Source organism: Berghia stephanieae, chromosome 6, assembly GCF_034508935.2.
Source record: "Berghia stephanieae isolate SIO BIC M18660-M18661 chromosome 6, UCSD_Bste_1.3, whole genome shotgun sequence".
Taxonomy (NCBI): Eukaryota; Metazoa; Mollusca; class Gastropoda; order Nudibranchia; family Aeolidiidae; genus Berghia; species Berghia stephanieae.
Window position 1 is genome coordinate 15827595 of NC_088365.1, and position 18299 is coordinate 15845893.

General features: G+C 36.1%; 1 protein-coding gene across 2 annotated transcripts in view; it reads right to left on the reverse strand.

The window, feature by feature from the left end:
* The window catches only part of LOC144975637 (uncharacterized), a 17610-nt gene extending 19 nt beyond the window's left edge, over window positions 1-17591 (reverse strand). Inside the window, exons 1-8 of one of the 2 annotated variants that reach the window (XM_078919815.1) lie at window positions 17327-17591; window positions 16855-17132; window positions 15814-16036; window positions 14384-14498; window positions 11642-11835; window positions 5906-6008; window positions 4190-4324; window positions 1-2480 (exon numbers count right to left, since the gene is read on the reverse strand). The exon at window positions 1-2480 is cut by the window's left edge and continues 19 nt beyond it. In XM_078919815.1, coding sequence (XP_078775941.1) covers window positions 1548-2480; window positions 4190-4324; window positions 5906-6008; window positions 11642-11835; window positions 14384-14498; window positions 15814-16025 — 1692 coding nt within the window. In that variant the 5' untranslated portion in view covers window positions 16026-16036; window positions 16855-17132; window positions 17327-17591 and the 3' untranslated portion in view covers window positions 1-1547. Of the gene's footprint in view, window positions 2481-4189; window positions 4325-5905; window positions 6009-11641; window positions 11836-14383; window positions 14499-15813; window positions 16037-16854 lie in introns of both variants that reach the window. The other variant, XM_078919814.1, reaches the window with a different exon arrangement.
* Window positions 17592-18299: the final 708 nt, after the last annotated feature.

An 18299-nucleotide genomic window follows, 5' to 3' on the forward strand; every position in this document is an offset into this window, starting at 1 on the left:
TATTTGGGGAGTAGCAACTGGGAAATATCATTTAAAATTTCTTTGTGACATAGTACCACATTTAAAATTTCTTTGTGACATAGTGCCACATTTAAAATTTCTTTTTGACATATTGCCACATTTAAAATTTCTTTGTGACATAGTGCCACATTTAAAATTTCTTTGTGACATAGTGCCAAAGCTGACAAATAAAAATACGAGACAAAATATATCCATAAAAATCAGCCTCTTTCAACTTGGGATGGAAAGACAGATCTCCCGATTACAGGAAACATGTGCTTCCATTCCAACACTGTACTTGTTGATCACCCAATAGTTAGGACGATTTAATGTTTATATCATTCTTCACACTAAGAATACAAAATATTTTGCGCTTAAGTACGCTTTTCCTTTTTACATTTCTATTTAACTTCTTTTTATTATTCTTGTCATATTTCTTTGACCCTGCTACTTAAGCATACGGGTTTTTCTGCTTTTGGTCATTGTTTATTTTCACTCCTTGCAAACAAACGATTCAGATCCAAAGAATAATATTGGACAATCATTGTATTAATTAATTATCAACAATCTTGTATTTGTGATCAACCGTTTAATATAAGAAACTGAGCAATCATTATAAAGCGCAATTCCCACGAAACGTGCTCAACTTGTTTACAAGGAGTCCCTAGCTAACAGCAACACTTAAAATGTAGGACAAGACATTACGCATGCAAGGCAATGTTAAACATTTTTTACAACGCGGTATTATGTCAGACTAAGCCTGATGGAATTTGATTTTAAGCTTAACGTCTTTTTTTTAACTTACAAAATTGGAGTTTGAATAAGTATTTAGATTCAGAAGTGAGAGCTTTGTTTCTTATGATTAACAACTTTTCCAAGCTCTGAATTTCAAATATAAATTCAGTTTTATTCAGGCTTGACGTGTACTCAATTGCAGGTCTGATAAGCAAATCTATTATGGGCCCATTGTTGTAATGGAAATACTCTCAAACCAACGCAAAATATTGTCCATTACAACAATATTAAACCAAGCCCATAATACGCTTCAACAGTCATGACGTCACTTCCCTCGAAATGACGCATAGTAACTTAGCAACTGGCTCTAAACTATCGGAGCAATGGCCGACGCCCTTATGAAATATTTCTCCGACGTGCATAAAAGTGTATCCAGAGGAGAAAAGCATTATAAATATAGTCATGTTTTAACTTTTATACATTCTGATCACATTACATATGAAAAGTTCTAGCCAGCATAAAGAATAAAAAGTAACGATTTTCTTCGTTTAGAACCACGATGGCCGCCGTTGCTGGGCGACGTGACATCAGACTATTGAATCCAATTGCGCTCGGTCACCAGACCTACTGAATATGTCAACGTCGATTTGGCTCATTCTGACGTAATACCTTATTAACGCGGTGGGTCACATTAATTACGAGATATCCTTTGTGTATAATCATAAGGTCATTATAAATAATTAAACATCACAACACCAAGCAAAGGTAGCAATTCTACAAAATCACGCATCGACTCTATGCATTTTGTAAATTTAGAAAATATCATCATCGTTATCAAAAATCGATTGTCGAGTCTTTGGAGTTCTCGAGGAACTCCTGCTATTTATCAACTCTGGTGATCCTTTGGTGCTATCGTCTCTGTCGTGTCGAAATTGACGCATGTGTGACACAGGTGGAATAGACATATTACTGTCCTCTCTCTTAAGCTTGTTCAATCCATCCTTATGCGCACCCAACAGCGAAAAGGGAGAGGGTTTATTGACAAAGTTGTTTTCTCTTGCTAGCTTTGACCCAGATCGTAAGTGCTCTTCAACAGAAGAAGAAGACTTGTTTTCAACTTGCCCTTTCAGAGAACCGATTTGAACGTCTTTCAGTATTGGCTTTTTAAGCACGGATTGAAGCAAACTTTGAGACACGGGCTTAGAATTAATCTTTCCACTTTCTGTTTTAGTGTCTCCAATTGCAGGAGTTGCCTTTCCGGAAACTGGAACGTCTTCTTTGTTTTTCTTCACGGCGAAAAGGCCTGGATTTTTCAGAATTGAACCATTCAGAATATTGTTGCTCTTATTAGATGACTCATTTTCTTTTGGAACGGTTGACTGTCTACCCTTTTCTACGACATTTTCCTGTTCTTCTCTTTCCTGTTTTGTTTTAGCCAATTTTGAAGCGATCAAGGACAGAGTGTTATTTTGGGCCTTATCTTTTACGTCTCCATCCCCGTCTTTGTCTTGGTCAGTCTTCCTGTCATCACCTCCACCTTTCATCGCATTCGTGATGCCTTTTAGCTTGGACAGACCCATTGCCTTCTTGACGGAAACCATTTTTGACTTGAGATGTTTCATCCTTTCTTTGCGTTTCTTGAGCTTTCTCTGCTGTTCCACGCAAGTCGCTATTAGGTGATATAATTCCAGACAGATGACAAGGGTGTTTTTACATACGAAGAATATGATAGTGAAGTTAAACACCTGGGAAATCAAGATGAAAAGAAAGGTGGGTCCAATATTGAACAAACAGAGAAAAATGCCCCCCCCCCCCACACACACACACACCCACCCTCGTCAAATAATAAAACGAAAGTCAAGTTAGTCGAAGCGATGATAATAGAGTTTATAGAGATTAAAGAAAGTCTATTAAGATTCTCTCATGTCTAGATATATCAACCCTGTGCTTAGTAAAAGTTCATTAATTCAACTATCAGAATCTGATTTGAACTCATGAAAGATCCTGTTATGGACCATGAATCAATTTGTTAAATAACGCCGGTGGCAGGATGCGCATTCCTTTTAACTCTCTCCTTACCAGCCATTTTCAGGATTTTCCCAAAAACTTCACACCCAACTAACACAAAAATAGTTTTTTTTTATCACTCAAACACAATAGCAGTGAGTTCTTGCGATAAATAATTTCTTTAGTAAAACATGCTTTAGAACACACTGTTCATTTTCTTTAAATTTTATGATGTACAAAAGAAATTTGAATAAGAAAAATGTTGGTTGTATCGTAACGAATGTGACGATTTTCCTACAGTTGGTAAGGAGAGGGTTAAAACCTTCAAAGTGAGGCACGGAGCAGATTTTGATTTTAATGGTCAACCAATACTGTGCATATTTAGATTGATTAAGTTAATTTAGCTATCAGAATCCATTTCATAACCATTGACGTTATGAATCATGAATGACTCTTTCAGGGTTATGTGTCAATTTATCAAATTTGACCGCGGCAGCATGCGCAAGGCATTTAAAAACCCACCAAGTGACGGCATGGAGCAGCTTTGTAATAGTTAATTAATTTGGTGCTTATTTAAAAGGTAATTAAGTTGCTTCAGCTATGAGAATTCATGTCATAGCAATTGACCTTTTGAAACATGCTCACAGGACCATGAGCCAATTTATCAAATACGGCCAGCGGTGGCCCACACAAGGAATTTTTAAACCATCCTCCGACTGACGAAACGGGGCAGCTTCTAATGGTTAATCTAATGGTTATTCCAACTATCAAAATACACCTACTACATAGTCATTGATCATATAAAAATGATAACAAAACTTTGTGTTAATTTGTCATGTTAAATACGGGCCGTGCAAGGCATTATTTAATCCTTCAAGTGACGGCATTGAGCAGTTTCTAACGGTTGCAATACGATGTTATCTACATAAAAAATCTGAAAAGACGTGAATGAAACAGTGACAGACTAAGCAGAAAGAGAAATACAAGAAGAAAACAAATCATCCCAAAAATCAACCCAATATCTGAGAACTTTCTTATACTCTCTAACTACCCTGGATGTGCCAGGCAGCTGTGCATGACATTGCAATGGTCAACCAGATGCTCTACAGTCACTAGAACCGTCACCACAACGCGTTCAGCGTATATGGGCGACACAGTCATGCCATACTGATGCCGTGTTCTTCGGTGCCAACCAATCTCTTATCTAACTGGTGAGAAAGTCGACGGCAAAAAAAAAAAAAAAATAATTCGCCATCACAGAATCCATATGCTTCCAAGGCATAGCTTTGCAAAAGACTTAGCAACCGAATAAATCATTTTCTCGGTAGTGATAACTAATATAACTGCGGAAAACAAACAACCTTGCATTTTCTTACTGCCAGTTTCGTCTGAAGAGAAGACTCCCTTGTTACACTTTTCTATCTAGTTAATGATTTCATTTCCATACCTGATATTGGACAAGTGCGATAACTCTGATGAGTAGAAAGGGTAAATCCTGAAGACCAATCTGTACCAGTATCTGCCAAATCTCACTGCTACATACAATACTCTTCAAGGTGATACGAGTGTTCTCTTTGTCCACCTGAAAATAAGAACAAGGGAAAATAAGATTTTAGCGTTGCAATATGTATAATAGGGTTCAACAGTCGCGACGCCACTTCCTTCATAATGACGCATAGTAACTTAGTAATTGGTTCTAAACTATCAGAACAATGACGGACGTCCTTATGAAATACTTCTCCGACGAGAAAAAGGTGTATCCAAAGGAGAAAAACATTATAAATATGAACATGTTTTGACTTTGATTCATTCTGATCACGACATGTGAAAAAGTTCTAGCCAGCATGAAGAATAAAAAGTACCGATTTTCTTTGTTTAGAAACAAGCTGCTCGTTGCTGGGCGGACGTGACATCAGACCATTGAATCTTATTGTGACCGATCGCGGTAATTCGGTCTTATGTCGGGCTGAGCTAAATTCCAAAAATTTAAATTACTATAAAAATGGTTAGAATTACAAAATTTGAGAGCTTAGTTGTTTGAGAAATTACATTCATTCTTTTCAATGAGGCATTTTAAGTTTTTAAAAAACAATATAATAATGAATAATATAAAGGACATCATCATGAGAAGAAGGTGGAGATGGCAAGGGCTTGTTATGAAAAAGGAAGTTTTAATTTTAAAAAAAGTAAGTGGAGCAGGCACTTATGTTGATAACAACAAGAGATGAAGTGAGTAGGAAAGTGCCAGAAGACAATAGAGAATAAAAATTTCGCGGCGGCGATGGGGGTTTGAACCCGCGACCTTAATGGTACGACAACTCCGCCTGGCCGGGGAGAGCGTGACTCTACCGTATGAGCTATCCACGATCCCAGTGGGAACTTGGAGGAGAATAACAGTGGAGGAAAAGATAGAGGCATGGAGCTCACTGCACGGACAGAGCAATATGGAGATCATTTTGTTGCTGCCAATGGCGTGGTATGCTTATAGTATAAGGTGGTGCCAGAATTAGTAGAAAAGTACTTAAAACATGATATATTCGTAAATACAAAGGAAAGAAAGAAATTTAAAGAAATGACTTACTCAAATAAGTAAGAGGCGGTATATACCATATCTCACTTTTATTTCTTTTTAAGTGTTGTAATCCATTTTTAAAAGATGGAGCGGTGAATCAACCAATATAGCCACGCCCCTGATTGCTGCCCTACATGCAAACGGCATAATGGGCAGTAAGTATAAAAAAAAACAAGAAACGAACAACTAAACGGGCAAAACTTTGCAATATTTAATTTATATATCTTAAGCATTTTACTACGTATAATAAATTTTGAATAAAAGTCAATTTAAAAAACGAAAATACTGGTATAATTTATAGTCAGTTTTCAATATCTTATTCAGTTAGACATAACACCGATTGAGAAGATGGTTGTTAGAGTTAGAACGAATTGGGTCACAATTGATTTTTTGAGTTGTTAGAGTTAGAACGAATAGGTTCACAATTGATTTTTTAGTTAGAACGAATTGGGTCACGATTGGTTTTTGAGTTGTTAAGTTAGAACGAATTGGCTCACAATTGATTTTCGACCTGTTAGAGTTAGAACGACTTGGGTCACAACTGATTTGTGAAAACCCAAAATATCTGTATTATACTAAATAAATACTAACAGAGGCGGTATTGGTGAGAACCAAGACAAACTGTGCCAAACTTCCTGTCCAAACCACGAGAATGACGTAACAAAACATCTTGTCCCTTACTACACTGGCTTCACTGAAACAGATTACAATAATATAATATTGTTAGCGTTGTTTATATATATATATATATATATATATATATATATATATATATATATATATAAAGATAGATAAATAGAGAGAGATGGGGAGAGAGAGAGTGAGAGAGAGCGAGAGAGAGAGACAGAGAGAGAGAGAGAGAGAGAGAGAGAGAGAGAGAGAAAGCTAACCATCTCAATACAGTGTAATGCCTAAAATTCCATTATAAATTATTTGAAAATTATCTTTACGTACAATAAAAATTTATCTGAAAGACAACTTAAAAACAGAGAATTACAAATTTTGAGCATCTTGGATTTAAAATCAATTTTCTTTCCATCTTTATTTCGACTTTTATCAGAATGAGGCGACGGGTTAAATATTCGATTATCTCTCTCTCACCCCCCCCCTCTCTCTCTTTCTCTCTCTCTCTCTCAAATCTATCTATTTGTCTTTATCTCATCCCCTCTCTCCTTGTCTACAAATATATATATATATATATATATATATATATATATATATATATATATATATATTGTACATAAACATTTAAAAGATAATTAAGATAGTTTGACTTCTACCACGTTGTTATCGAGCGTTGCTCTCATCAGGAAGTGGAAGTGAAAGTAGATTGTTGTGTTTTCGTAATTACATAAAAGAATCAACACCAAAATCGTCAAGGAAACCGAATTCAACCAATGGAGAAACACCGCTGAAGTTATCAACTGGTACAGAAACACGGAAAACAAACAACGACAAAACGCAATCATCTTTGACATCTGTAATTTCTACCCTTCAATCACCAAAACCCTTCTCCTCAAAGCACTACAGTTCGCGAAAAACTTTGACAACATCACCGAAGAAGAAATACATATTATCCTGCACTCGAAGAATACATCACTTTACAATAATGGAATAGCATGGACAAAAAAATCAACAAACTTTGATGTCACCATGGGAAGCTACGATGGAGCAGAAACATGCGAGCTCGTCGGACTATATCTACTTTCTCAAATGCAAAATCTTGATATAAACATTGGACTATACGGGGACGACGGACTCGCATTGTGCAATAAAACACCGAGACATACAGAATCAATAAAGAAAAAAATATGCAAAATCTTCCAGGACAACAATCTGAAAATTACAATCGAAGCCAACAAAAAAACAATCGACTTCCTGGACATAACCATCAACCTAAACGACGGCACCTATCAACCATTTTCAAAACCCAACAACATCCCATTGTACGTTCATAGACACAGCAATCATCCGCCATCTATAATAAAAAACATCCCCGAGAGCATTAACAAACGACTAACAACTCTACTAACAGCAACATATTCAACGATGCAATCCCACCGTACACAAACGCACTACAAAAAAGTGGATATAACTACAAACTAGAATATGAGGAAGAGACCATTACCACCCCAACAAAAAAACGACAAAGAAAACGACACATAACATGGTTCAACCCACCCTACAGCAAGAATGTGACAACTTCTATCGGTAACAAATTCTTCAATCTACTACAAAAATGCTTCCCTCCCGGTCACGTTCTACACCCAATCATGAACAAAAACACCATCAAAATAGGATGCACCTGCATGCCAAACATACAAAACATTATTTCATCCAACAATAACCGAAAACTATCACAGCCAGATCAGCCCAGCAACAACCTAGAGAAAAAATGCAACTGTAGGACCCAGACAACATGCCCACTAAACGGCAATTGCCTGACTCAAAACGTAATTTATCAAGCCACAGTAACACGACCAGACACACCAAAACAAGAAACATACATTGGCCTTACCGAGTGTCCATTCAAAACCAGATACAACCTGCATACATCTTCCTTCAGAAACATACACAAACGACATTCTACTACACTAAGCGAACACATTTGGAACCTCAAAGAAAAAAACATACAACACAGCATCACATGGAAAATCATCTCCAGAGCACTGTCGTACTCCCCCTCTTCTAAGATTTGCAACCTCTGCTTGGAAGAAAAATTCTTCATCATCACTAAACCGAACATAGCAACACTCAACAGAAGAAACGAACTAACTTCCTCATGCAGACATAGAAACAAACACCTTTTATGTAATTACGAACCTCCATAAACACGAATCTATAAAAATACGAAAACACAACAATCTTCTTTCACTTCCACTTCCTGATGAGAGCAACGCTCGATAACAACGTTGTAGAAGTCAAACTATCTTAATTATCGTTTAAATGTTTATAAATAGCTCCTTTTATACTAAAGTTGAGCACTTTTATTTCATGGTTTTTGTTTTATAATTTATATATATATATATATATATATATATATATATATATATATATAAGTTCATGAACATTTAGCGGCTTATCTTTACAGCATTTGTTATACAAACATCATTTCCTTTATTATTGTTTGTTTTAGTTCTTTTAACTTTGATGTCAGCATTGGTTGCTGCCTTCAAGATTATTATTTGAAAAATGAAAGAAAAAGATAGAAAAACTGAACCAACGTAATGCGTATAACGCATACATGATACATTAAGAAGAAAAAAAAAAGCTTTAATTTTGCTCAAAATTTGGCATTATTGTTTTCACCATTGTCACATAAAAGGAAACTAGAGACAAAACATTAATTGATGTAAAAAAAATATCACGACCATAAACATCCTGATGTGATTTCAAATTAGATAAACAAACCAAAAAAAACCTGAAAATTATCAAGATGTCTGCCTGAACAACACATCAATTGTTTGTTGAATAAAAGCCAAGGCCATGTAAATGAAATTGCTAAATAGACAGCATTGAACACAAAGGTGTTGAAATGAAGCCATTAGGGGGGGGGGGGGGTTAACTCACTCAATCCTAACACCGACTATATCCCTTGTTTACCCGGATTACTTTTACCCCATGCCTATTTATTACATTTTTCTGAAACAAATTATAGGCGTTGTATCAAAGCTAATGTTTTTTTATTTATACATGTTTATGGTAGTTGAATAAAACCATTTATCCACATGCTCATTTTTAATACATTTTTTCCAATTTTGAAAAGTACAAAAGTCTCTAGGATTGAGTGAGTTAAAAGGTTGTGGCATAATCAATGCTAAAACAAACACTAGCCAAGCTTCCTTGATTTATTCTTTTGAAAATGGAAATAGAATAATGGACCTGGAAATGAGTTCCATGTTTATTTGTTGTTTTTTAAAAAATTATTCTGAAGGCTTGGAAGATTGTCAGCACACAAACTACATATTATGTATGACGTGAAAAGATTAGGATGCGGAAAAAACCTAAAGACAAAACATTGATTGATGTAAAAAAAAATATCACGACCATAAACATCCTGAGTGATTTCAAATTAGATAAACAAACCAAAAAAAAACTGAAAATTGCCAAGATGTCTGCCTGAACAACACATCAATTGTTTGTTGAATAAAAGCCAAGGCCATGTAAATGAAATTGCTAAATAGACAGCATTGAACACAAAGGTGTTGAAATGAAGCCATTAGGGGGGGGGGTTAACTCACTCAACCCTAACACCGACTATATCCCTTGTTTACCCGGATTACTTTTACCCCATGCCTATTTATTACATTTTTCTGAAACAAATTATAGGCGTAGTATCAAAGCTAATGTTTTTTTCATTTATACATGTTTATGATAGTTGAATAAAACCATTTATCCACATTCTCATTTTTAATACATTTTTTCCAATTTTGAAAAGATCAAAAGTCTCTAGGATTGAGTGAGTTAAAAGGTTGTGGCATAATCAATGCTAAAACAAACACTAGCCAAGCTTCCTTGATTTATTCTTTTGAAAATGGAAATAGAATAATGGACCTGGAAATGAGTTCCATGTTTATTTGTTGTTTTTTAAAAAATTATTCTGAAGGCTTGGAAGATTGTCAGCAAACAAATTACATATTATGTATGGCGTGAAAAGATTAGGATGCGGGAAAAAAACTGATTACCACATCATAAAAGCAATTTGTTCAATGGAAATGGGTTGATTATGTTCCTTTAATATGAAGGACATGCGCCTGATGCCCTTATTTGTTCTGAAAAGGTTTAATACTCTAAATGCTCTCGTTATAATTAGAGGATTACCAGCAGGCGTTTGCAAAATAGACCAGTTCATCTTTAGTTTGAGTACATGCCGGAAGTCAGCCACTATTCTAACAAACAGTGAGCCCTTCCATTGCTTTGTTTTTTTTTTAAAGGAAATATACTCAGGACATTGTATAGACACTTAGATAACCACGCCTCTCGGACAATCGTCATAATGTAAACAACGGCAGTGATTGGTAAACATACCAAATTACACATTCTTGACTCTCAATAGTATGTGTCTGAGTAAAATACCCACTGCTCTACCGCTTGATCAACATATATTTCGAAGATGACGGCACTCAGGTCTTTGTTATTGTTTTTTGCCATCCGCGTTTATGAGTAATGCTCACTGAACTATATTAACCTGACTATAAACGTTCATGGATACACACAGTTTTGTGTGTTGGTCCGTTATACTTCCGGATGGCAATGTTATAAGTTTCTTAGCCAAGGGCATACTATCTATAGACACTTAGATAACCACGCCTCTCGGACAATCGTCATAATGTAAACAGTGGCAGTGATTGGTAAACATACCAAATTACACATTCTTGACTTTCAATAGTATGTGTCTGAGTAAAATACCCACTGCTCTACCGCTTGATCAATAGAACCACATAGAAAACTACGTGTGAACTTAAACGTTTATAATATGATCTAGAAAATTGTGTGATGACTAGTCACCCATTTGACGGTATAAAAACAATAACACTGATCAGACAGATGTCGATTTCCGTCATGCTATTGTTTATAAAAGATCAAATAATATGTTTGTCCGAGCACGTGTGAAGGTGTGTCACAAATTCCATTATTTGATTGGTCAAAAATCTACTAGTTAATTACTCTCATGGGTTTTATGTTGGTTATCGTTTTTGCTAAGAAAGCCTGAGTCCAAAATTCTATGTCATTTGCAATTTGTATTTATTTGAAGTCTATTTCTATGGGGTTTTTTTATTAGAGGAAAGTTTTCACCTTTTTACCTTCATGAATATTCAAATGGGCTGATAGTCTCTAACAATGAAACCAAGGAAGAAACTCACCCAATGTCGTTTTTGCTAAGAAAGCCTGAGTCCAAAATATGTCATTTGCAATTTGTATTTATTTGAAGTCTATTTCTATGGGGTTTTTTTTTATTAGGGGAAATTATTCGTCTTTTTGCCTACATGAATATTCAAATGGGATGATAGTCTCTAACAATGAGTTTGTTTTTTATTAACTCTCTCCTTACCAGTCTTTTTCAGATTTTTCCCTGACAATTCACACCCACCCAACACAAAAATATTTTTTTTTCTACTCGAACAGAAAAGGAACAAGTGCATTCTATACATGATATTGTCCAGTGTCTAATTTTACCGCTATTTTCTTTATAATTTGTAATGTACAAAGGATACCAGAATGAGAAAACTGTTGGTTTCATCGTAACGAATGTGACGATTTTCCTGTGGATGGTAAGGAGAGGGTTAACCAAGTTGTAGAACGCGTTTTGTAAGTAATAACCCTCACTTGAATATGGTAGAGAAGTCTAGAATATCAGCTGACAGAGCCAGATAGAGCAGAAGGAGGGACGAGAGGTCTTTGTGACTCATGGTGCCTTTTGGAAGCAACCATCGACTGAGGATTATGGTCACCATCATTGTCTGTTCCGTCAACAACAGCCAATCGGCGGCAGAAAAGTCCATTTTCATTCCTGTGGATGGCTGGGGAAAAGAAAAATATATAGAACGAAGTTGACGTCACTGAAGCCTTTGTTATTGTTTTTTTTTTTGCCATCCATGTTTATGAAGAATTCTCACTAAATTGTATTAACTAGACTATAAAAGTTACGGTTACACATAGTTTTGTGTGTTGGTCCGTTATACTTCCAGATGGCAATTTTGTGAGCTTCTTAGCCAAGCGCACACTATCTACAGACAGTGATATATAGATAGTTCGAAGATGACGTCACTCAGGTCTTTGTTGTTGTTTTTTGCCATCCGCGTTTATGAGTAATGCTCACTGAACTGTATTAACCCGACTATAAACGTTCATGGATACACACAGTTTTGTGTGTTAATCCGTTATACTTCCGGATGGCAATGTTATGAGCTTCTTAGCCAAGCGCATACTATCTATACATAATATTATCTTCTTCACGGGCTATGTGGTCTAGTGGTATGACACTCGTCTTCGGATCGGAAGGTCCTTGGTTTAAGTCTCGCTATGAACGGCGCATAGTTGAGTCCTTGGAATCGGCTCTTTACTCACATTGTCTCGCCGTACTCAGGTGTGAAATGAATACATGGACGTTAACAGTGTTGTCCCAGGCGATATTTCTTTTTTTTCCCCGACAAACAGGTGTCATATCTCATTCTACATGTTCAGTGTTGCTGTTGGCCTGGGACCCCTTGCAAAGGGCATTGACTTTGAGCAGGCTTAGTGGATATTGAGCTATATAAAAGCTCAATTCTTTCACTCTCAAACCTAAGACTTCTGAGAAGTTCCAGGTTTGATGAATTTTAACAAATTTGAGTCATTGTAATTGATCGATATAGATAGTATGCAGATGACGTCACTCAGGCCTTTGTTATTGTTTTTGCCATCCGCGTTTGTGAGTTGTTCTCACTAAACTGTATTAACCTGACCATAAACGTTCATGGTTACACAGAGTTTGTGTGTTGGTCCTTTATACTTCCGGATGGCAATGTTGTGAACTCCTTGGCCAAGCGCATTCTATCTATATATGAAGAAGGAGACACCACTCAGCTCTTTGTTATTGTTTTATGAGTAGATCTCACTAAATTCAAGCAATCAGACTATAAACATATACGGTTAGACATAATTTGGTGTGTTGGTACGTTATAGATAGAATGCGCTTGGCCAAGGAGTTCATAACATTGCCATCCGGAAGTATAACGGACCAACACACAAACTCTCTGTAACCATGAACTTTTATAGTCTGGTTAATACAGTTTAGTGAGAACAACTCACAAACGCGGATGGCAAAAACAATAACAAAGGCATGAGTGACGTCATCTGCATACTATCTATATCCAGCTGGGAATGTTGTGAGTTTAAAAAACAAAACAAAAAACTAAACGCATTGTATCAATATAATGGTGAATACAATATTTAGATAGTATGCGCTTGGCTAAGAAGCTCATAACATTGCCATCGGAAGTATAACGGACCAACACACAAAACTGTGTGTATTCATGAACGTTTATAGTCTGGTTAATACAGTTTAGTGAGAATCACTCACAAACGCGGATGGCAAAATGCAATAACAAAGGCTTGAGTGACGTCATCTTCGTTCTATCTAACAAAAACAATTCGTCATAAAAGAGGCGAAGATCACCCGGGGGGGGGGGGGGGGGGACTTAATTGTGAGTTGTAATCAAAAGCTCAGCCAATAGAATCATTTGTTTTCTTGAGCACTTCTAACAATAATTCACTATTTACTTGCGTTTGCCACATTCCAACAGAGATTTTGTCGAGTTGAATCACATGTCAGAAGTGAATTTTAAGTTAAAATGGTCAGATGTCCAGGTTTGAGAGTTTTTTTTATTTGCCAAGATGAGGGTCATTTAAATTGATCGATATTTGAAGGACGAGTTTTCTAGCCAAAAATTTAAATACCAGTTTTTCCAGAGTACGGCTGTTAACTGTTTAATGGGCATGAACGATATTACATTTCCATGTGCTCGAGGTCATTGGTCACATTGCAAAATGTGCTCAAAATGACCCACATAGTGAAATGTTTTCACAATTTAAGAAATCTCCAACGCGACAATACGATTCAATAGTCTGATGTCACGCCGCCCGGCAACGGCGGCCATCTGGGTTCTAAACAAAGAAAATCATTACTTTTTATTCTTCATGCTGGCTAGAACTTTTCATATGCCTTGTGATCAGAATGTGTAAAAGTCAAAACATGATCAAATTTATGGGGTTTTTTTTCCCTCTGGATACCCTTTATGCTCGCCGGAGAAATATTTCATACGGACGTCCGCCATTGTTCCGATAGTTTAGAGCCAGTGTTACTAAGTTACCATGCGTCATTAGGAAGGAGGTGACGTTACGACTATTGAATCCTATTGGTCATTTTGCTCAGCATGACTCATGGGTATGTTTACAACTTTCATAAACAAAGTAGCGTGTTTGGATGCATTGAGAAATGTCCAATCGTTGTACAGCAACAAATCATGTGATTGGTGACTAGGTTGGACGAAAACATGAATATAGATCGCTACCATTAAATAATCTTACCAATGTCGCGATATATGTTCCGTTTTCACCCTTAATGTGTCCTAGACTCTCAAGTTTCTGGACCCACAAAGCTGCGACTGTCGTTATCAAGTAACACAAAGTACTGGGGGATATCCTGTAAAAAGATATTATTGAAAACAAAGATGGCGATATTTTTTTTCTCAAAACTTATCCATAGTCTAGTTTTCTAATTGTGTCGACAGATTTTTATTAATGATATGAATGGAATGGAAATAAAATGGAATTAAATAAATTGTGCGGATGACTGTGTCTTGTTATCGATCAGTACCATAGTATTATTGTAATGGTTGTAGTGGTAAATATTATTAGCAGTGATGGTGGTGGTGGTGGTGGTAGTAGTAGTAGTAGTAGTAGTAGTAGTAGTAGTAGTAGTAGTAGTAGTAGTAATAGTAGTAGTAGTAGTAGTAGTAGTAGTAGTAGTAGTAGTAGTGGTGGTGTAGTAGTAGTAGTAGTAGTAGTAGTAGTAGTAGTAGTAGTAGTAGTAGTAGTAGTGGTGGTGGTGGTGATGGTAGTAGTAGTAGTAGTAGTAGTAGTAGTAGTAGTAGTAGTAGTAGTAGTAGTAGTAGTAGTAGTAGTAGTAGTAGTAGTAGTAGTAGTAGTAGCAGTAGTAGTAGTAGTAGTAGTAGTAGTAGTAGTAGTAGTAGTAGTAGCAGTAGTAGTAGTAGTAGTAGTAGTAGTTGTAGCAGTAGTAGTAGTGGTAGTAGTAGTCCTAGTAGTAGTAGTAGTAGTAGTAGTAGTAGTAGTAGTAGTAGTAGTAGTGGTAGTAGTAGTAGTGGTAGTAGTCCTAGTAGTAGTAGTCCTAGTAGTAGTAGTAGTAGTAGTAGTAGTAGTAGTGGTAGTAGTAGTAGTAGTAGTAGTGGTAGTAGTAGTCCTAGTAGTAGTAGTAGTAGTAGTAGTAGTAGTGGTAGTAGTAGTAGTAGTAGTAGTAGTAGTAGTAGTAGTAGTAGTAGTGGTGGTAGTAGTAGTCCTAGTAGTAGTAGTAGTGGTAGTAGTAGTAGTAGTAGTAGTAGTAGTAGTAGTAGTAGTAGTAGTAGTAGTAGTAGTGGTAGTAGTAGTAGTAGTAGTAGTAGTAGTAGTAGTAGTAGTAGTAGTGGTAGTGGTAGTAGTAATAGTAATAGTAGTGGTAGTAATGGTAGTGGTAGTAGTAACAGTAGTGATAGCAGTACCAGAAGTAGGTTAAGAAAAGAATGGTGAACACGAAAAGAAGAAAGAAGAGAAGACTGAAGTGATGTTGATATTGTTGTCGTTGTTGTTGTTGTTGTTGTTGTTCTTGATATTGATGATGATGATGATGATGATGATGATGATGATTATGATGATGATGATGATAAAGGTGAGAAATGAAAAAAAAAGAGTCTTGCAAAAAGAAAAACACATGGTTTAGATCATCACTATTCTATAATTCTTACCACGGCCATTCTTCTCCCATCCGGACCCACATAGTCACAAAGTACTCCATCACCAGCATCACCACCCCAATGACCAGAGCCCAGTACACAGTTCCCATAATCACGGTGGTCCTCCACACAGCCACCAAGGCATGCATGCTGAACATGGAGCGTGACAGGATAGCCTTGTAGTAGGACACAAATTCCGCGGCCAATGAGGCAAGGATATTCATGGTCGGTTGATCTGAAATGCCATTTGAAAAACAATAATTATTTTTCTTTATAAAAATTGATTTTTTTTTTGTTGTAAATGTCGAAATATTAATATTATATGAGGAAAAAGTTGCAACAATGTTTACATGACTTGGCAAAGCAGATACTTGGTTTAATTCATAAGCGTTTATTAATACACTCCCTTGACTGCAATATAAATCATTCGTCCTTAGCGTTTTATTCATCATGTTTTGTCGATAAAGGGGAAACCCTTCTGGTTGCTTATGTACAGGAAGAGAGGGAAAACGGGCCAAAGCTCCACAGGCTGTTAACGGAACGACTCTTGATAGTCGAGTGTTACATCTCTAGACCTGAGACCTCAGATTGAATTATTTGACATCGTGACTGAATGTCTTAAAACATAATTATTAATCTTATTATGTTTTCTTCTTAAAATTATGACTACTGCTGAGCTGTTTGCTTTCAGGTGGTAATGAAATCCCCCTATAGCCAGGGACGGGAAGTACAAGAATGATACTACACAAAGGAAGCTTAGCAGGTGACTTCCACTGATTGAAATGAAAATATTATGGTTCTTTATGACTTGCTGTGGAATTAGAAGAAAAAATTGTCAAGAACACAGAGAGAATGGAAAATTCTATATAAAGGCTCTTATTCTTTGTCGTTTATTTATGCTTTTGCATTGCATCATGGTCATCTGCGGTTCTTAAAATTAACGTTCTAGAAACAGTCATCTGACACTACAGATGTTTTGGAAACATAATGAAGATTGATTAACATAATCTTGGAGTTTCCGTTTTATCAAAATGGAAATAATTAAATCCTTACCTTATTATGGTCAGTTCTCCAATGGCAGATAATCTTTAATCACTCGAGTATGGGTTCTTCATGTCGAAAGTAACTTGATTTTTATTTACAAGTGTATACTTTGTTGTCTAGTTATAATTGACTACCCACAGGATATTACGTTACAAAATATCACATAACAACACTACAAACTACTAGTTTAAATCATTAAATAGTAAAATAGGGGACTTTTAAATGTGTTGAATAGCATTGTCAAGATTAACATGTCATCCCTGTTTGGTACGAACGTTTGAATGGAGCTATATTATGAGGATAAAAATTCCATTACTTTCATTTCAGTAAGAAATAATTAAAGGAAATAACAGCACAAACATAACGATCCGTTCGAAATTATCACACCATAAAGCCTTATAGACATCAATTATATTATGAAACTATTTATAGTGTACAGATAAACACAAACACACAACCGTTTTCATTAATTTTCATCTACCTGTGCTTGTTTAAAAGTCTGAAAACCCAAGTTGTAACGGTTTCATTGTTGTAATGGAAGTAATCTCAAACCAAAACAAAACAGCCTTCCATACAACCATATGAAATTATGCGTGTTCGGATAACAGACATATAAATATTATGTGCACATAGACATTCAAGTATCCATGCGTTTTGATGAAAGCGCCTTTATAATAGTAGTGACGTTATATTTCGTTTCGTAAAAGTACAAAGATATTTATAATAATAGAAATCTAGATATACGAGAGTTTGCCAACATTTTTTGCACTTAATAGACTTGTTCTAATATTAGTATTTCTCAGGCGTTGCTTCAGTGATAATTACACAAATCACCCCAAACGCTCCCTTTCAGGAATGAAAGAAAAATCATGACCGCTAACTCTTGATCACATACGATACCGTATATGACCGGAAATTGGTAACGCAAGGCGATTGTCTGATTTCGACCCCTTATCCGTGCAAACAACCATTGGAAGGAAGTGGTGTCCGAACTGTTGGAGTGATGTGTTTGCATGTCGTCTGTACCGACGTAATTCGGTGTGTTGGGACAGGTAAAAGGCAAAGATTGATTGGACAAAACTATGCTACATGATATTTAATGAGAGGTAATTTTCGGGGAGAATAACGTGACTTTGGAGTAAACGTTTTATAATGAAAGGTGAATTTAGAATTTTGTAGTTGAAGTCTATAAATTTGGGTTGTTGTTATATTTTTTTTAGCAAGACAACAATCTTCAGGAACTCATTAACAATATTTTAATGGTTAATATTATGTAAGATATTTTGACATTTGCGTTATGATTTCAACTATCTAATTTGATTATGCCCCCCCCCCCCCCCATTCTGTACAATTCAACTTTTGAATGGGCCGAAGCCGTCTGTCGGTTTGATAGCCGAACTTGTTAAGAGCTCGAAAAGACAATGGTACAACAAATATACGTTTTGAAGTTCAGT